The sequence below is a fragment of the Phyllostomus discolor genome, chromosome 1, assembly GCF_004126475.2.
Source record: "Phyllostomus discolor isolate MPI-MPIP mPhyDis1 chromosome 1, mPhyDis1.pri.v3, whole genome shotgun sequence".
Taxonomy (NCBI): domain Eukaryota; kingdom Metazoa; phylum Chordata; class Mammalia; order Chiroptera; family Phyllostomidae; genus Phyllostomus; species Phyllostomus discolor.
Window position 1 is genome coordinate 42,918,534 of NC_040903.2, and position 19,814 is coordinate 42,938,347.

General features: G+C 35.4%; 1 protein-coding gene across 4 annotated transcripts in view; it reads right to left on the minus strand.

The window, feature by feature from the left end:
* The window catches only part of LOC114491764 (UDP-glucuronosyltransferase 2A1), a 59,880-nt gene that overhangs the window by 8,199 nt on the left and 31,867 nt on the right, over positions 1-19,814 (minus strand). For 3 of the 4 annotated variants that reach the window (XM_036021430.1, XM_028506042.2, XM_036021432.1), the window contains one exon: positions 926-1,074. In XM_036021430.1, coding sequence (XP_035877323.1) covers positions 926-1,074 — 149 coding nt within the window. Of the gene's footprint in view, positions 1-925; positions 1,075-12,487; positions 13,242-19,814 lie in introns of those variants that run through there. The other variant, XM_028506040.2, reaches the window with a different exon arrangement.

The following is a 19,814-nucleotide window of genomic DNA, read 5'->3' on the forward strand; positions in this document are numbered from 1 at the left end:
TTCTATAGAGATTATGTTATTTACCTAAAAGCCAAGCAAACGAGTGTTTCCTCACTTTCTGTTAATATGGTTAAATACAATGTTATGTTTACCTATTAATCTCTTTTCCTTTTCAATATAGTTTTCTTCCAACACTTCTGACAGTCTACATTTATTTTTTTATAACTTTGGAATGTGTCACAAAATTTTCTTTTTTCAGTAACCCCCGCCCCTGACATCATGGTCATAGAGAACTGATTCAACATTTGGGCCTCGCAGTTCTATGACTTCTGCTTCATTTTGATGACTCCTAATCTATTTCTAATGCTCTCTGCTGGGACAGAAATATTTATTACCTACACAATTTCTAGAAATTTCCACCTGAAAATTCCTTTGGATCTTTAAAATTAATTTGAAATTTAACTTAATTGTCATCTCAAAAAGTGTTTCCATTATTGCTTACTTCAGTAAAACTCACTGCTGTGCAAGAAGCCATATCTGATTCTGTGTCTTCTGACAATACTTATTTCTACTGACCAGATCTTGTGAATCTACTCAACAGTTCTTACAGAAGCCTCTTTATTACTCAAACAACCATGGCAAGTTTTCCTAGTCATAATTCCACCATGCTGGTTAGGATGACCACAGCAGTTTCCTCAGTGACACTCAAGGCTTTAGTTTCCTATCCCTTCAATCTAGTACCCCACAGTAGACATGCTCATATGTTTAACATGCTTATATCACTTCATTCTTCAGCTGAAATATGAAAGTCAAATCTACAAAAGGAATACCACTCATAAGAAACCCATATGATTTAGAAAATTGATTTGGAGTAACAACCTGAAGATGCACAGTAACACGTCTCTGTTGTTGAGGCTCTAAAGTTTAGAGGAAAATCAGCATTTATATCATAGGTACAAAAAACCCTCCAGCATAATAGACCTACCTTAGGCAATGGTTTGGCAGGTTTACAATGCAGTCCTCCTACAAACTCAAAATTAGGTAAGTATGGACGAGGAAATTCAAAATCCCAATATGTCCTCATTAGCCAAATTTCTGCTTTCCCCATAGTCTCACATAATGTAGTGGGTTTTCCTAAAGAAAATAAAGTTGGGCGGATATTATTAGCACGTGTTTGTTAGGAAAATAAAGGTACCACTAATTTTCTGAAGTGCTATTAAGGAAAAATAAATCTAATTTCTCGAGATTACTTATATGTCCAGAATTCAAAAAGAAATTTGAAGTAATAGTTAAGGAAAGGAGGCAGGGAGGGAGGGAGAGAGGGAGGGAAGGATAAAATTTGGGTAGCAAAAAACCCCAATAATATATAAAATAATGCATTCAATAACATAAATTTTATAAAATCAAATAATGAATACAAATAAATTCACAAAAATGAGATCAATAAAAAATTTAAGTACTGACTCCAAGTACTGATAAATTTAATACTCATTGTTTCTCTCCAATTAACTGGCACAGATAGAAAATTCCCATCATATTAGCTCCAAATAACCTCTCAATGGTTTTCTAAATTCCTGTCAGGAAAGTGTTTCTGACTTCCAGCTTGTTATACTTTCTCATTCACACATATTGTTGAAGAATCCCACCAATATTACCTAATCTTCCTGAGTCAAATCTAGTTATTTCAACTGATTTCCCATTTTTTTTTCCTTAAGCAGTAATTTCCTGAATAACTCATACCCAGTACAATTCCATTTGGAACATGAAGTACACATTACACATCACCAATATCATACTTATTTTAGTGTTACCTTTAAATGATGTTTTTTGAAAGGCACACATTCTAAGTGTTAATTTTAAGAGATTTGTGGAGATGAAGTATTTCTATTTACACACAGAGAACATGTTTTGCATTGAAGTAAAAAAAAAACTCAGATGACATTCTTCTTTTTTGAGGATTCTAATCAAAATTGGTTATCATATATATCCCAGGTTAGATAGCCCTTTTTAGTCATTACTTTGCAGTGTTTAAATATGTGTCTGAGGTTATATAGTCAAATGTCTTAATTTGGTAATAAAGAAGCATTTCACAAAGACACTCAGCTTGAAATTGCTCCAGACTAGATGAGAGCACCACCTCACAGCTTCCATGCCAAAATGTTTATGTCCTTTAGATGTCTTGTTTCATTTGTGTGACACCCTGCTTTGATTGGGTGAAATTCACTAATGGGTAAAATTATTATGCATAACCTGTAGACCTCATTTTAAGAAAGTCGTAGCTTAAAGTATTTAGTAAAATTCTATATTTGCAGCAGTGATCCACAGTATAAAATATAAAGCCAGTCAAAAGTGAAGAGAATAATATTGAGCTAAAGTATGCAGAATTCATAAATAATTTCAAAAGACATTTTTGTTACTGGAGAAATCCTGGTTCTTCTTGACAACACAGTAGAGAATTATAGATCAGTAAACCTGTTGGTGTGCACCCAGTTTATTAGTGTTAAGTTCTAAAGGGAAAGCAACAAAAGCAAGGGTGGCAAGAGCAGGGGTGGGAAAAGCAGGGTGGCCAGAATCTGGGTGGTCAGCACCTAGGTGGCCACAGTTCCCATGGCCAGAGGCCAAGTGGCCAGGGCACCCCTCTCCCCTATGTGGCAAAAAGAGCCAAGAGAAGAGGGGATCCTGTGTCTTTGGTTATAAGGACTTACATAGTTGACTGGGTGGGGGTGAAGAAGTTATATAGTGATTGACAGGTAAAGGTGGTGCCAGCTTCCCCAGGGAAGACATGACTACCCAAACACAGGTATGTGTGGGGGTCTGTTAGCTCAAATCCTTATCTTGCTCCAGGCTCTATTTGTTCATTTTGTAAAAATGACAGGAAGCAGACAGTTAACCAACATTGTTTTAGGGGCTTTTCTTTGGGCACTACAAGCCCCTTGCCTTCTAGGCCTTGGGATGAACACACAGTCTCAAGGTTATCCTTTTCCCAGCTAGTGGGGATGATACAAACAGACTTTCAAGGGCTCCCTCTCTACCTTCCATACCCTGATAGTTTTGCTTATGTTGTTTGGAATGCCTGCCAGCCTTATCCAACCAGGATCAGGTCTACTGGACAGACATGTCTTCTTTTTCTTTTAGCTTCCAGTATTAAGTTCCTTGTTAGATTGCAATGATGAGGGCCCTGCCTTTATTTCCCTTGTGGCCTCTCATCCCTAGCTGCTACCTAAGTGCTGAAAGGTGCTGCCTGGCCAGCAACAGCAATGCAGTCTCAGAGCTCTTCCTGTGCTATCTCCTGCAACATTTTAAATGTCATTCTGAGCAATTATGAAATAAAAATATAAAATGAACATTCACCACCAATCTTTTCCCCATAATTATATTACACAAAATTAGTTATGAATACTGGAGAATTATGTAAATAACATATAATTAATAAGTAGGCTGTTACATTTGAGTCACCATGTTAATATTATTATTGTTTCAATGTATTATTTTAATTCTACATGTGAGTCTACTGAAATGCCTTTTAAATTTAAAGAATTCTTAGAGATAACCTCAACTTATGGCAAAATGCCTTCATGTAGTTGAGATATACAGGTGAGAATATCAGTGGGATGCGGCTATGGATTTCTCAAAGGTAAGTTGTGTTTGCTGTGTTGATATTGAGAGACAGTTTTTCTAGGCTCCCTAAGTTGTTAATTTCTTTTCAAAGGTATGAAAGAAGTCCAATTGGTACAATTTATGAATTGCTTTTTTTTTTAAAGATTTTATTTATTTATTTTTAGAGAGGGAAGGGAGGGAGGGAGGGAGAGGGAGAGAGGGAGAGAGAGAGAGAGAGAAACATCAATGTGTGGTTGCTGGGGGTTATGGCCTGCAACCCAGGAATGTACCCTGGCTGGGAATCGAACCTGAGACACTTGAATTGCTTTTTTAAAATTAATGCTTTATAATACATTTATATTTATTATACATAAATAAATTTATATTTATAACTATTTTAGGAAGGGATATTTATAACTGTTTGTTGAGATATTTTCCACACACCCTTGTTTTGGTAATCATGCATGAAGTTGCTATAACCATACATGTCCAAGTTTTTGTGTGGACATGTTTTCAACTCTTATGGGTCCAGGTAGCATGATAGTATAGTAAGAGCATGCTTAGTTTCGTATGAAACCTCCTGTCTTCTAAAGTGGCTGTACCATTTTGCATTTGCACTCATGAAAAATGAGAGTTTTGCTCCATAACTAACCAGTATTGGGTGTTGTCTGTGTTCCACATTGTGGTCATTCTAATAGATGTGTAGAGGTATCTTAATGTTTAAATTTGCATTTTGTTCATCAAAAATGTATGGGAACGAATATAAGGACACATGGATAAAAACTAGGGGTGGATGGAAATGGGAGGGAGGAGGGGAGGGCTGGGTGGGTGGGTTGGGATGGGAGTAAAAGATAGAAAATTGTACCACAACAACAATGAAAATAAAATTAAGAAACAGAAAAGTGATATAGACCATTTTTATATGCTTATTTATTTGTCAGCTATATAGCTTCTTTGTTGAGGTGTCTGTTAATGTTTTGGGCCCATTTTTAAATCAGGTTTTATGTTTTCTTACTGTTGACAAAATTTAATCTGTATTATTCCATTGTGTGTGCATGGGTGTGTGTATATATGTATACATGTGTGTGCATGTATGTTTGAACATATGTATAAATATGTACACATTAATGCGGGCACAACATGCATACACGTACAAATGTGTCTATACATGCACACAACACGTGCATATGTACATATTCATACACGTTTGTGTCTGTGCATATATAAATTTGTACATATATTCCTGTTTATATGTGTGCACGCATATGCACACACATATAAATATGTGTACACACTTATACATATTTACATGTGTAAACATAGAAAATATGTGTGTTTCCTATGTACATGATGTGTACATATATGTACTTGTTTGTGTGATGTGTACATAAATGTGTATATATTTATAAATATGTACAGACTCTATACATATATATACACATACACAGCTTTATCCACTCGTCTATCCTTAAACATTTGCTTGTTTTAATATTTTGTCTATTATAAATAATGTTGCAAAGAACAGAGGTACATATATTTTCTTGATTTCTATTGGTCTACTCTTTTGCTAATACCTCACTGTCTTGATTACTGTGGCTTTACAGAATATCTTGAATTTGAATAGTGTTCATCCTCCAACTTTGTGTTTCTCCTTAAATACTGTGTTGATATTTGGAATATTTTGCCTCTCCATTAAATATGAGAATCAGTTTGTCAATATCCATGCAATAACTTGCTGAGATTTTCATCAGGAATTCATTGATTCTTGGATCAATTTGGGAAGAACTAACATATTGAAAATATTGAGATTTTCTATCTATGGATATGGAATAACTATTCTATGGATATGGAAATGGAATAACTATTCATTTATTTTGCTCTTTGGGTTTTGCTCATCAGTTTTGTAGTTTCCCTCATATAGATCTTGTATGTACTTTTAGATTTATATTTAAGTATTTCATTTGGGAGTTCTAATACATATGATAGTGTCTTTAATTTCAAATTCCAGTTGCTCATTACTGGTATATAGGAAGTGATTGAATTTTCTTTTTTTTATTTATATTTTATTGCTGTTCATTTACAGTTGTCCCCATTTCCCCCCATTATATTCATCTTGTATACTGTAATCCTGCTGTGATTTCTTTTTTAATTGAATTTATTGGGGTGACACTGGTTAATAAAATTATACAGGTTCCAGGTGACTTGCTATCATTCTTATTAGTTCTAGAAAGGTTTTTTGTCCATTCTTTCAGATTTTCTACATAAGTCATGTGTCACTTAATGATAGAAATATGTTCTGAGAAATATCTTGTTAGGCAACTTTGTCATTCTGCAAACATCATAGAGTTCACTGACACAAATCTAGATAGTATACCATACTACACACTTAGACTACATGTTATAGTTTATTGCTTCTAGGCCACAAACCTGTTAATCATGTTATCGTAACAAGCATTATAGGCAGTTGTAACACAGTGGTAAGTATTTGTGTATTAAATAAATCTAAATATAGAAAAGGCACTGTAATAATATGGTATAAAGATAAAAATGGTATATCTGTATAGGGCTCTTACCATGAAAGGAATTTGCCAGACCAGAAGTTGCTCTGGGAGAGTCAGTGAGTAGTGAGTAAAAGTGAAGGCTTAGGACATTACTGTCCACTGTTGTAGACTTTGTAAATACTGTATACTTAGGCTATGCTAAATGTACAACAATATATTTTCTTCAATAATAAATTTACTTCAGCTATTTCAATGGTTTTACTTTATAAGCTTTTTAATGTTTTTAATTTTTCTACTTTTGTAATAATGCGTATCTTAAAAGGAGCACATTGTACAGCTATACAAAAATATCTTCTTTATATCTTTATTCTATATATTTTTATATTTAATTTTTAACTTTCTAAACTGAATAAAAGCCTAAGACAAACACATACATTAGCTTAGATCTACCAGGGTCAGGATGGTCAACACCACTGTCTTTCATCTCCACTTCTTGTTCAACTAGAGGGTCTTCAGGAGCAATAATATGCATAGAACCTTGTCTTGGACATGTTAGGCCTACCATCTAAATGAGATTCCCTCAATATTTCAGTGTTTAGTTTTTTTAATTTTACACAAATATTTCTAAGCATAGATTTCTACTTAGGTACAATATTCTTTTGGAGATGCAGTTATGTATTTTTTCCTTTTTCTTTTTTTTTAAAGCTCTGTAGGTATTGTTCCATTGTGTGACAACACTGTGACATCTGGGCATGAAGAAGTGGCTGCTACTATGAACACTTTTTGATTAAGACCAATAGTATCAATTGAGTAACTATATATATTTTTCTCTTACTAGGTATCTTAAGACTTTTCTCAAAAATGTATACTTCATCCAAGATCATTCAAATTTATACTATAACCAGCAGGACATTTTAGTTTCTGTTACTACACATTCTCAGTATATCATTGGGTGATTTTTATTAATAATTGTATTGAGATATAATTGATGTACTATAAAATTTATATATTTTAAGTATACAATATTTAGCATAATTACACAGTTCTGTAACTGTCACCAAATTTTAATTTTATAATATCAAAAACAAATAAATGATTTTTAAAGTTTTGTCGATCTGTTAGGTCTGAAATCATATCTTTGGTTTTATTTGGATATCCTTGATTTTTATTGATATCAAGTAAATTTTAAATTTTATGGGTCATTTTACTTTCTTTTTCAGAGAATATTATGCTCATGACTTTTGTTCAGTTTTTCTAATGGATTTGCTTGTGGTTTTTATTACTGATTCAAAAAATTCCTTACACATGTGTGTTCTAAATAAGCCTCATCTAGTTTGTGTATTGCAGATATCTGCTCACAGTTTACCATGTGCTCCTCATTCTCAAATATTATGGGATGACTTTCAGGCTTTAAATTTGATGGAGTTGAATTAGTTAATCATTTTCTTTATTTTTTTCTTTATGAAAATTCTTAAGTAAATTCTTTCTTACTATGAAAGCATAAAGATATTTTATATTGTCTTCAAACAAGCTGTGGCTATGCTTCTTTTGAAGGTATTAATCTCTTCAGTATTTTGTTTTTGTGTATTTTTTCAATTGGGACAGTTTCTTTTCTTTTTACTTTTCTTCCTTTAGGGTTTCTCTTTTTTCCTTCTCTCCTGCATCCATCCCTTACTACCTCTTTTCTCTTTCCTTTTTCTTCTTACCCTTGCCCAGGAATAAGGAATTATACCACCACTATTTTTTCAAGGCTCCTCTTCACTACTTATCTACAATGCTTATCTATTTCTCAACACTCAGGTAAGCACGACTGCTTCTCGTGGGTCACTTGGCATGTAGAACTGGTGACAGAACTGAAGAGTAACAGGCTGTAGCTGAGTGCTTAGAGGTACAAAGCTGTTTTTGTGTTTATAGCCAGGACCATAGTCTACGAGTCAGCCACTTGGATGCCGCCTGCTTTCAGAAAGGTCTTTTCTTGGTCATGGACTGCCCCGGGGTTTCACAGTCTCTTACATGGACCTCACAACTCCCATAAAGGCACATTTATCTGTGAATAAATGCCAAATTATTGTTGTTGAGGTGGGAGATACACAAAGGACATCTTATTCGGTATCTTGCTAATGACTGGTTCTTGATATCTGAAAGCATAATACTCTCTTCACTTTTATCTCTTCCTCTAGAATACCTGATTATTCTTAGCTCTTTTCTCTTCTATATAGATTTTAAAATCACATGTAAGATTCTAGAAAATGTGTCATTTCATGAAAGTTAAAATTTGAGATTTTAAAGAGAATTACAATGAATCTATAGATTTGGCAAGAATGGACTTCTGTATACATTTTTATTTTCTTATTAATGAAAATGATAGCTTTATTTACTTTTCTATAATATGTTTTGATAAGATTCATAAATGGTTCATACAACACTCATAAAATTATTCAAAAAAATTAAAGTAGAAGTGTACATTTTAATTAAATTTTATTTATGTAATTTCAGTTGTATCTTCATATTGTTTTTTATCCATCAAAATTCTCAGAGTTCCCTATCCTTTTTAGTGATATATCTATGTATTCTTTTGGACTATAAAGGGACTCTGACCTTGCCTGAGCAGGTGCTCAGGAGCAGAGACTCAGGAATGGAGATCACTGCAGGAGCCAGTGTCTGGGTAGGAAAACCTGACCTGTAATTGACAAACTGCTGGAATTTCAATGTGAACAAATCTGAGTTAAAAGCTCTAGGGGGACCCAGTTATCAGGGGAGTCTTCACAATATTATGTGGTTACTTCAAGGAGCTTGACCAATTTTCCACAGTAAATATTAATTTAAAAATCAGCTTTTAGCTGGAGGAGGTAAAAATTATTTTTCAATATGCCAGAGCACTGTATTATTAAAAAGATCTGCCCTTGGGGCAAATTAGCTAACCACAGCATATTATGCTGGGGTTTCATCAGCCTAACTGACATGGAGGAAGGGAAATACTCAATTTCAGCCCTCTCTATACTGCAAGGATAAGGAGGTGTAGTCAACTCCAGGCCATCCTGCTCCACATAAAGTGAAAGAAAACATTGAGAAACATTTGTGAAGTTTAAAATCTAGAGGCACAGTCACTAAGTAGCAAATAACTTTAACCTGGGTTTGGATGAGTATAACATCGAGGAGCTCCAAGGGATGGTTCCTGTGGAACCTGTAACAGTGGGAAATTGAAACCCACCCCACCATTCTTTTGACATTGCTTCTTGATGTGCTGACTTTAATATGTGGCTTATAGATGAGCAGCATGTTTGTATAAGGATCCTGGGAACTTACATCAAAAGATACAGACTCTGACCTTCAGGCATCCCAGCCCTGGGCAATTTGCTGATTTTCTACCATGTAGCCAGGATGATGTGAAGTCAGGAAGACGTGAAGCCAGGATGACTAAACCAGGATGATGCACACCTTGCCTTATCAGAATGGGTTGTGCTGGTGTGCATATAGAGACCTTTGCACCTCCTCCCTTGATCTCTTTGTTCTGGCCCCTTCTCCCTCCATATGAAAACTTCTGCCGCCACTGAGATGAGGAAATGGGCTTTGTGACATGAGTCCCCCATCTTCCAGGAGATGGGCTTTGAGGTGTGAGTCCCCAATCTTCCAGATGGCCAGCATCTGCAAATAAAGCACTGTCCTTTACATCAGCACCTGCCTCGAGTATTGGCTTTCATAGCGGCAGGCAGCTGGACCTGCCTTCTGTTACAAACTGCTTAATAAGGAGTTGTTGGAACTGGAATGGAAGCCCATATCTGAGGAAGAGGCAAGAGAAAAGGGAACTAACTCCAGGAGAAGGAAAAGAAAAAAACTCCTAAGAAAATTCGCAGTGAGGGGTTGTAGCAGAAGCCTTTTCAGACTTCAAGAAACTCCTTAAAAAGTTTTGAAAACATGGACCCCCAATATCAAAAGGTTTTCATTAATAGAGAGGAATGTTCATGTTACATTATCTGCTATAAGCAAATCAGTGATGAAAAACAAACAAGAAAACTACCATGGACATACTTCTGAAGAGTGATACCTCCTCAAGCACAGCTACAGGCAAGGCCTTTCGGGAGGTATTCCAGAGAAGGCTCGTAAGTACAATAAGTTTGGTGAAACATTTCTTGTAATACCTGAGTTGGAACAACCCAACTAGTTCTTATCATTATGCTAGTTCAATGACTTGATACATCCATTCAAATCAATATTTCTAAGTTACTAAAAACAACAATGTAGATTTGGGAATGTTCTGAGGAAAGATGTCAAACCTATAATAGGTGAAAAAAGAGCCAAAAATGAATGTTTTGTAATTGTTCCTATTGGTTAAAAGAAAGAAAAAAAAGACATATACATGTCTTATTATTTATATATATACTAATGTATAATAACATAGATAATATAATGATGCAAACACAAGTTTATCATGCTTATGTAGAAATATTAAGCCAGTTATCATTAATTATATGTATTTGTTCCATTTGAACTTTTTAGCCATTTTATCAGTTATTTTTATTATAACATCAAGACTGAAATTATAATCATAGTACATTCAGAATTGTCTAATAGAGAATATGAGCAAACACAGATGAAACCAATGAAGGTACTTACAGCAAAAGAAAAACCTGTCAAAAATGATAGTTAAAATTTGTTATCATTCTAAGGACTACATTTATTCTGCAATATTTTATATACAAAATCCTATATCTTTTCTCTATTAATGCATAATATGACAAACAACTCTACAAAGTTATTAATTGGAACTACAAAAATATCACTAAATAGAGAATATGTTTACAGTTCTATGTTTTGCATTTACTTCTTAACGGTAGAACTGAGTCTAAGATCAGGTCCTATTTACTTTGAATCCATAGCGCTTAACACACTGCCTGAACCCAGATAGTGCTTATTGATTGTTAAATTGTTTACTGTGAAATAAATAGAACATAAATTCAAGTCATATGTAAAGCTAAGGATTTCTAAGGTGAATTTCTTTAAATATCAGTTCTGTGAAAAAATTATGTGTTGGAAAATTAATATTATGGACTAAATTGTATTCCTCTACCATTCATATGTTGAAGTCTAACTGCATTTGGAGATAGGTCCCTTAAAGAAGTAACTAAGGTTAAATGAGGTTATAAGAGTGGGACCTAATTCAAGATGACTGGTCTCCTATAAGAAGAGGAAGAGACACTAGGTTTGTTCACACACAGAGGACAGATGATTAGAGGACATAGCAAGAAGGTAGTCATCTATAAGTCAGGGAGAAAGGCCTCAGAGAAATTGGCCTTAACTACACCTTAGTCTTGCACTACTAGTTTCAAGAACTGTGAGAAAATAAAATTCTTATATTTATATCACCTAGTCTATAGTATTTAGCTATGGCAGCTCTGGTAAACTAATATAGGCAGGAGTTAAATTAGTTAATATTCCTAATACTTAGTGCAATGTTTTCTTTGTTAATTCATGTTCCTTATTGGTTCTCAAAAGTAGTTGAAGTGGAAGCCAACCTCAGTTGATGGAATTAGATGAGATCATTACATGTGAAAATTGCACAGCAAAGCTATTTTTATTTAAAAGATCAAGCAATGAAAATATATACAGTATATGTGATCAGTGAAGTAAAAAAAATGCTCTTTCAAAAACTCAAACTTTAATGTCTTTTCGAGTTTTAATTATTTTATTCAGGTTCCTGTACAATACTCCCACAAGATGTATAAAACATCCTAGGAAACTTTTCATTATCACTAGCTATTATAAAACAGTTTGCATAGGACTTACTGAAGTTTTATCATAAATTTATGAGAGAGACAAGAATAACAGTTACTCTGGTCCAACAAAAGAATGATACAAATTTTGAAAGTAATGATCTATAATTCTCAAAATTTGTGCACCAAAATTCAAAGTAAAATACATTCCAAACTTAATCCCAGAGTTAATACACCTCAAGCTTTAGTTTATTGATGGAGTCAAGCAAAGTAAAATCATCTTACTATTAAACAACAAACATTATGCTCTTTTTACAGGTAAGAAGTCAAACCTCCTCCACTATAAACTCAGTGTATGACATTTATTTATGATATCATACATCTGACAAAAAATACATTTTCCATTAGATTGACATTTGTTAGTATGTTTTATATATTTTTTGTTTTGATAACAATCCATTAAATATCAAGGTATCTCGCAAAGTGATTAGATGACTGTAATGAAAAAGTAACCACAATAATATTTCTTGCTTCCTCTTGCCCATTAATATTGATAATAGTTTGCTGCTACAAATGATAGACTTTTAGCTGGACATTAGTTTTAATTCAAGTTAAAACTGAATTTCCAGTTAAAAACTGAAAATGTCTTAAAATACAGTTATTCCATTTTCCCAGAGTTTTCTTAAATGTTCTAAGTTTCTTTTAATAACTACTTTAGAATGAAAAGCAACTGCTTACCTAATACTTCACTGTAAAATTGGTCCCAAAGCTGAATGTCATATGGATGGAGCCAGAAGTCAAAGAAAATGGAAAACATTAAATTTTTCACCCTTTCCATAAAAGTCATTCTGTCTGGTAGTGCCCCCATGACAACAGGCACATAGGAAGGTGGAGCTGGAAGTTTTCCACAGTACTTCTCCACAGTGCCACCCGTAAAGAACCTCAGTGTGTAGACAAAAGGGACTTCCAGCAACTCAGCTATCAGCTCTCCACAGGGCATCACAGGGTCTATAACCATTACGTCATAGTTGGTTTCCCGGAGTTTCTTCATGATTGACTGGTTGTAGACTATACTCTCACACAGAAATTTTAAATTTCCACTCACTTGAAGAATAAATTCTTGCAATTTCATTGCTGCCTGCAAGCGTGACAATTTTGGTATGACGTTAGTAGCCAAATCTAAAAAGTCATTTAATGTATTTGCAGCAACTTCTTTGTCATGAGGCATAGGTATCACCTCAAAGTTCAGCGTGGAAGGCTTGCTGTAGTCAATGATGATAGACTCTGGAGAAACCAACACAGTCACCTCATGGCCCCTTTCTGTGAGTTTTTCCAGAATAATCTTTAGATTGAGCCAGTGGCTCATGTCACAGGGCCATACCAGGACCTTCCCACAGAATCCACAGCCAGTGCAGCAGAGCTGCAGCACCAAAACTGCTGAAATCCACTTCTCAGACACCATGACAGAGTTCTTTCCCACACTGCCCTGCAGAGGCTGAATATTTGCTGGGCACAGAGGTAAAGTGGCAATTTAGATGTAAGGTTAAAAATTAATTTCCTTTGTTAGTGACACATGCAGAGAACTTTGTCACTGTTCACTGGGCATAGTGCTGCATGATACTTGTTCAGGAGGAGATACGAAATATTATTTAAACATTTTGTAGGAAATGTTTGCAGCATTCTTAGAGTTTGTTTCAAATATGTTAAAAGAGAAAATATTTTTATTTGACAATTTTTAAATACAATAGAGTAACTCATTTAAGTATGTTCAGTAAATAATATGATATATCCTATGGAACAAGGTGATTGATAATTTGGGGAAACAGTGAGTTTTGTCATAAAACTGGTTACATGCTAGCATTGCTAGTATATAGATAAGACACATGCATTACATAATGACAAGAAGACTATACTACATATTATACAGAGGTATAGTGTTTCAGGGCAGCAGAAGATACTGTTACTCCAATGTGAAGACAATTAAACAAAGGTTCAAGTTGGAGGAGGCATTTCAGCTGAGCCCAGACACAAAGGTGAGAGACGGAAGTTTTTGAAGGTAAAAAGAAGAAAAGGAGAGAAAGAATGACTATATGGAAATCATGGGCATTTAAGTACAGAGCTTTCAGTTCAGTTTGTATAGAGTGGAGGTTTATACAGTATACAAAAAACATTAATTAAAAAAAGACATTATAGAGAGCCTTGAATGATATACTTTGGGTTCAGTTTTGACCTCCATGAAATGAGGACTACTCAATTTTTCAAATCAAGTTCAGAATATAATCATATGTACCTTTTAATAATATAATTCTAGCATCTAAATAGGAGTTTAGTAGTAGAGAAAAAAATGTCTAAGGTGTGAAAAATTTTATATAAATGGCTTCTTCAAAATAGAGTTGGAGCCACCATCCCAGAGGAAAGACCTTGCACATCTTGCTCCTTGAATTCTTTGGAATGCTTGAACTGAACAAAAAAACCTTTGGACTGAGCCAAACATAGTCTTATAGACAACAGTTTACAAAACTAACAGGAAGCATATATCCTGACAACAAGAACTGATAATAATGGCCATTTGGGGGGGGGGGGTAAATGTTTATAGTTTTGTGGGGTTTTTGAATTTTATAAATTAAATTTATTGAAGTTACATTAGTTAACAAACTTATATAAGTTTTATGATGTACAATGTACATCATCTGTATATTGTATTGTGTGTTCTCCACCCCAAGTCAAGTCTCCTTCCATCACCATTTATCCCCCATTTATCCTCTTTCACCTCCCCCACCTACTTTTCCCTCTGGCAATCACCCTCCTGTTGTCTATATCTATGAGGTTTTCTGTTTTTTTTTTCTTAATCCTTAACCTTTTTCAACCAACCTGCCAAGCCCCTTCCCCTCTGACAGCTGAAGTTTGTTCTCTGTATCTATGAGTCTGGTTCTATATTGTTTGTTAGTTAATTTTGTTAATTAGAGTCCACATTTAAGTGAAATCATATAATACTAGTCTTTCTCTGACTGATTTATTTCACTGAGCAGTGGATCTGGTTTACTAATATTATGTTGAGGAATTTAGCATTTCTGTTCAGCAGGAATTATTGTCCTATAATTATCCTTCTTTGTATTGTGTTTATCTGGTTTTATAATTAGAATAACACTGGCCTCTTAAAATGAGCTTGGAAGTCTTCCCCTCCTCTTGAAAATTTTGGAATAGTTTGAGGGTAGTTGTTACTTCTATGAATGTTTGGTAAAATTCAACTTGTGAAGCCATCCATTCCATGACTTTTGTTTGTTGGGTGTTTTTGATTACTGCTTAAATTTCATTAGTTGTAATCTTTCTATTCACATGTTTTGATTCTTCTTGATTTAGTTTTGGAAGATTTATACTTGTAGGAATTTATCCATTTCATCCAGATTGTCCTATTTGATGGCATATAAGGTTTATAATAGTTTCTTACAATCCTTTGTATTTCTTTGGTGCTTTTCTGACTTTAGTTGGGTCCTCTCTCTTTTTTTCTTCATGAGTCTAGCTAAGAGTACATCAATCTTACTTATCTTTTCAAAGGACTAGCTTTTGGTTTCATTGATTTTTTTGTTTTTAAACTTTATTTTGTTTACTTCTGTTCTGATCTTTATTATTTCTTTTATTTAATTTGGACTTTGTTGTTCTCATTCTAATTCTTTTAATTATTTTAAGTGTAAAGTTATTGTTTTTTTTTTTTTTAAACATTAGTTAAGCCCTGGCTGGCATAGCTCAGTGGATAAAGCACGGGCTGGGAACCAAAGTGTCCCAGGTTCGATTCCCAGCCAGGGTACATGCCTGGGTTGCAGGCCATAACCCCCAGCAACCGCACACTGATGTTTCTCCCTCTCCCTCTCTCTCTCTCTCTCTCTCTCCCCCCCTCCCTTCCCTCTCTAAAAATAAATAAAATATTTAAAAAAAATTAGTTAATTCTTTTTTTTCGAAATATTTTATTTATTTACTTTTAGAGATGGGGAAGGAAAGGAGAAAGAGGGGAGAGAAACATCAATGGGTGGTTGCCTCTTGTGTGTCCCCTACTGGGGACCTGGCCCACAACCTAGGCATGTGCCATGGCTGGGAATTGAACCAGGGATCATTGGTTTGAAGGCCTGAGTTCAATCCACTGAGCTACACCAGCCAGGGCTAAAGTTAGATTGGTTTTTTGTGAGATTTTTTTTTGAGATAAGCCAGTAATGCTACAAATTTCCCTCTTAGGACTCTTTTGTTGTGTTCCATAGATTCTGGGTCATCGTGTTTTCATTTTCATTTGTTTCAAGATATCTTTTGATTTTTTCTTTGATCTCATTCTCAACCCATTAACTGTTTTCTGCATTTCTTTTTCTTTAAGATCTTATTTATTTTTAGAGACTCCTCTCTAAAGTGGGGGAGAAAGAGAGATAGAGAAACATTAATGTGTGGTTGTCTCTTGAGGCGCCCCTACCCTGGCCCACAACACAGGAATGTGTCCTGAATGGGAATTGAACCCATGACACTTTGGTTCACAGGCCAGCACTCAATCCACTGGGCTACATCAGCCAGGGCTTCAACCCATTAATTGATTAGTAACATGTTATTTAGCCTCCATGTTTTTGTGTTTTTTTTAGTTTTTTTTCTGGTAATTGATTTTTAGTGTCATGCCATTATGGTTAGAGAAAATGCTTAATAAATATTATTTTAATGTTTTTAAATTTACTGAGGCTTGTTTTATGTTCTACTATATTAGTTATCCTTGAAAATGTTCCATGTGCACTTGAAAAGAATGTATAATCTACTGCTTTGGGGTAAAATGCTCTGAAAATATCAGTTAAACCATCTGATCTATTATACCATTTAAGACCATGGTTTTTGTTAATTTTATGTTTGGAAAATCTATCTATTGATGTCAATAGGGTGTTGAAATCCTTTACTGTGACAGTATAACTATCAATCTCTCCCTTTATGTCCATCAAGATTTGCTTGACATATTTAGGTGTTCCTATGTTGGATGTATAAATGTTTATAAAGGTTATATCCTCTTGTTGGATTGCTCCCTTTATCATTATGCAGTGTCCTTCTTTGTCTCTTATTATAACCTTTATTTTAAAGTCTATTTTGTTAGTTATATCTATTACTATCTCAGCTTTTAAAAATTTATTTGTATGAAATATCATTTTTATACACTTACTTTTAGTCTGTGCGTATCTTTCATAGTGAGGTGATGTCTTGTAGACAGCATATATAGGGGTCTTGTTTTCTTATCCATTCAGCTACCCTATACCTTTTGATAGCATTTACATTTAAAGTGATTATTGATAGGTATGTATTTTTTGCCATTTTATTCTCTTAATTATATTCCTCTTTTCTTCTCTTTCTCCTTCTCTTCCTTCTTTTTCTCCTTCACCTCCTTCTCTTTCTTAAAGAAGACCCTTTAATGTTTCTTGTAATACTGTTTGGGTGGTAACTAACTCTTTTAGTTTTTTCTTGTCTGGGAAACTATTTCCTTTCCAATTTTATATGATATCTTTGTTGGATATATTAGATCCATAATTTGTGTCTGCCTCTTTTGAGCTTTGTTGTGTGTATAAAGGACCAAGGCTGGCATTTATCAGAATCAGGTCTAGGAACCAGTCAACAAAAGTCTCAAGGTACCCTGAAATCCACCTCTGCCTGCCTCTGCCTGCAGGTTGCCTGTTCCACTTAGTCACTGAAAAAGCAGTGACTAAGCCAAACAGTACTTGGGTTTTTTTTGAGGTAGGTTCTCAGTGAGTCACTGGTTGGGGCAAATGGTGTTCACCAGATTCATACTGGTTCAAATTTGGTACCAGTGATGTGTTTGAGGCCACTCAACAAATGCTCCATTATATACCAGTCTAGTTGCCACCCATTGGGTAATCATATACATTTATGGTGCAGTGAGGTCTCAGGGAGTTGTCAGGGTGAGGCCAGCAGAGTTTACCATACCCAAACAGATCATGATTTGGCCAAGTAAAGGGAGGGCTCTGCACCTAGAACCACACGACTCAGTCTGGCCCAGATTATGCCCAGAGCTCAATCTCAGCAAGGAAAGACTGAGAACTGGGATGATGGGGCTAATGGATCTCCTGTGAGGAAGAGGCTTTGATTAGGCTCTAACCCTAAGTCGTGTATCAGGACAAGTAGGGGGGTGGCTTTGCCCCAGAGCCTCACAACTCAGCCTGTCCTGAATTCTGCACAGACTTCGGCAGATGGAACCACCAGGAGTTGGGAGGGTGGGGCTGACAAGAGCTCAGAGAGTGGAGCTAGCAGATCTCCCATGGTAAAGGATGCACCAGTCAAGTTCATGTGAAAGTAGGGGAAATGGCTCCTGCCCAAAGACACACCACTCTGTCACTGACATCCCATGAACCTGCCCAGACCTCTACACCCTGGGCCAGCCAGCTGACTCCTCAGTGGGGCACAAGATCTACAGGGTCAGACAACAGGGAGTCCAGAGAGTAGGGTTATTGCATTTTCCCAGGCTGATGCTGTAAGGAGGGGAATGTTCCACCCAAGAAAGATGACATTTGCAGTGTGGGAGAGGAACTCAGCATAGCGAGCGATCTTGGCTGCTATCCCTCCAGCTCTCTCCCTAGGCCAAAAACCTCAGTGCTTCTCATATGACTCTAGTCTGCTCTGCCTTCCCTCCACCAGAGCCCAGGATGAATAGCTATGAGTGAGATTTTGTGCATTGGCCCTTTAAGAAGGTGCCTGTGTCTCTGGCAGACTCTTGTCTCTCCTTCAAAAGCAGAATCTTTGCTGGTTTTCACAGTCAGATATTGTATGGCTACCTCTCTCTGGCTGTTGAACTCTGGGATGGGGAGGCTGGCTTGGAGTTGAGAACTCGTGCTTTAGGAGGAATCCCCTGCAGCTGAGATATTCCTTGGGAGTGGGGCCAGCTCCTTTCTCATCTCTGCCCTTCCTTCCAATCTCAATGTGGCTTCTTCTGTAAATCCTTGGTTATGAGGATTCTTTTCTGCTAGTCTTCAGTTTGTTATTCAAGTTGATTGCTCTATATTATAGTTATAATTCTAGTTTTGGCCTGGAAGAGTATGTATAATATCTACCTACTCAGTCACCATCTTGGAGTCCTTGGGAGATTCTTAATCAGTAACCAGTCATGTATAGCTAAAGAATAACTTAGTTTATTAACACCAATAAAATTCTTTTTTCTATTCATGTAATTATTTCCTTTACCTTTATCACAAAAGTTCACTTTCCTCACCTCGTAATTGCGAGACACAGTTTGGGTTTCTTCCTGACCCTATGCTCCCAGATTTCAATTTTAAAAAATATCTCAAATAAATACTTGTTGCCTCTTACTTTGACTTTTTATTTTTATGTTAACAGGTTAAAAATAAATATTAGGAAGGCAAGATTTGATAGGAGCCTCAGGGAGAATATAATACTGGTTTGTGAGTAAAAAACATAGAATGAAAGTCTTATGATGGATGAGAAGAGGTGACCAGTAGCTAAAAAATAAAGTTTTCAGTTTATAACTCAAGCAACCCCAGTGTGATAATGACTTTAGCAAAAACCATGAAACACTAAAGAAGGAGTAGGTATGGGATGATTTGTGACCTGCAATGTATGAGTTAATGATTGCACAAGTCTGTGGAGATATCAATTTAGCCCATGAATCTCAAGGAGGTGATAAATATAGAAATATAGATTTTGTGTCCAATCATCCACCTACTCAAACCAATTCCTCTTCAAATCCTTTAGGATTTCATACTTTTAGAAAGCAGTTTTAGCATTTAACATGGGCCAGATTCTATATAAAGTGCATAGAATAAAGAGATAGGTAAGATGCTATTACAATTGAAAATGAGTTTAGATGCTGTTACAGAAAATAATTCAGTTAAGCCAATACTTATTGGACACCTGTAAGTGAGATGGATCTTAGATGGCAGAGATGAACTGAGGAGGGGCAAATCTCATGATGGAGGTTGCTTGGTAGAGGATGGAAATGAAGAAATGATGCTTTAAGGAAGTCTTTAAGAATGATGGTTAGCAGGTTAAAAAGTGTCATTTGGAAGTAAGAGAGAATATTAATATA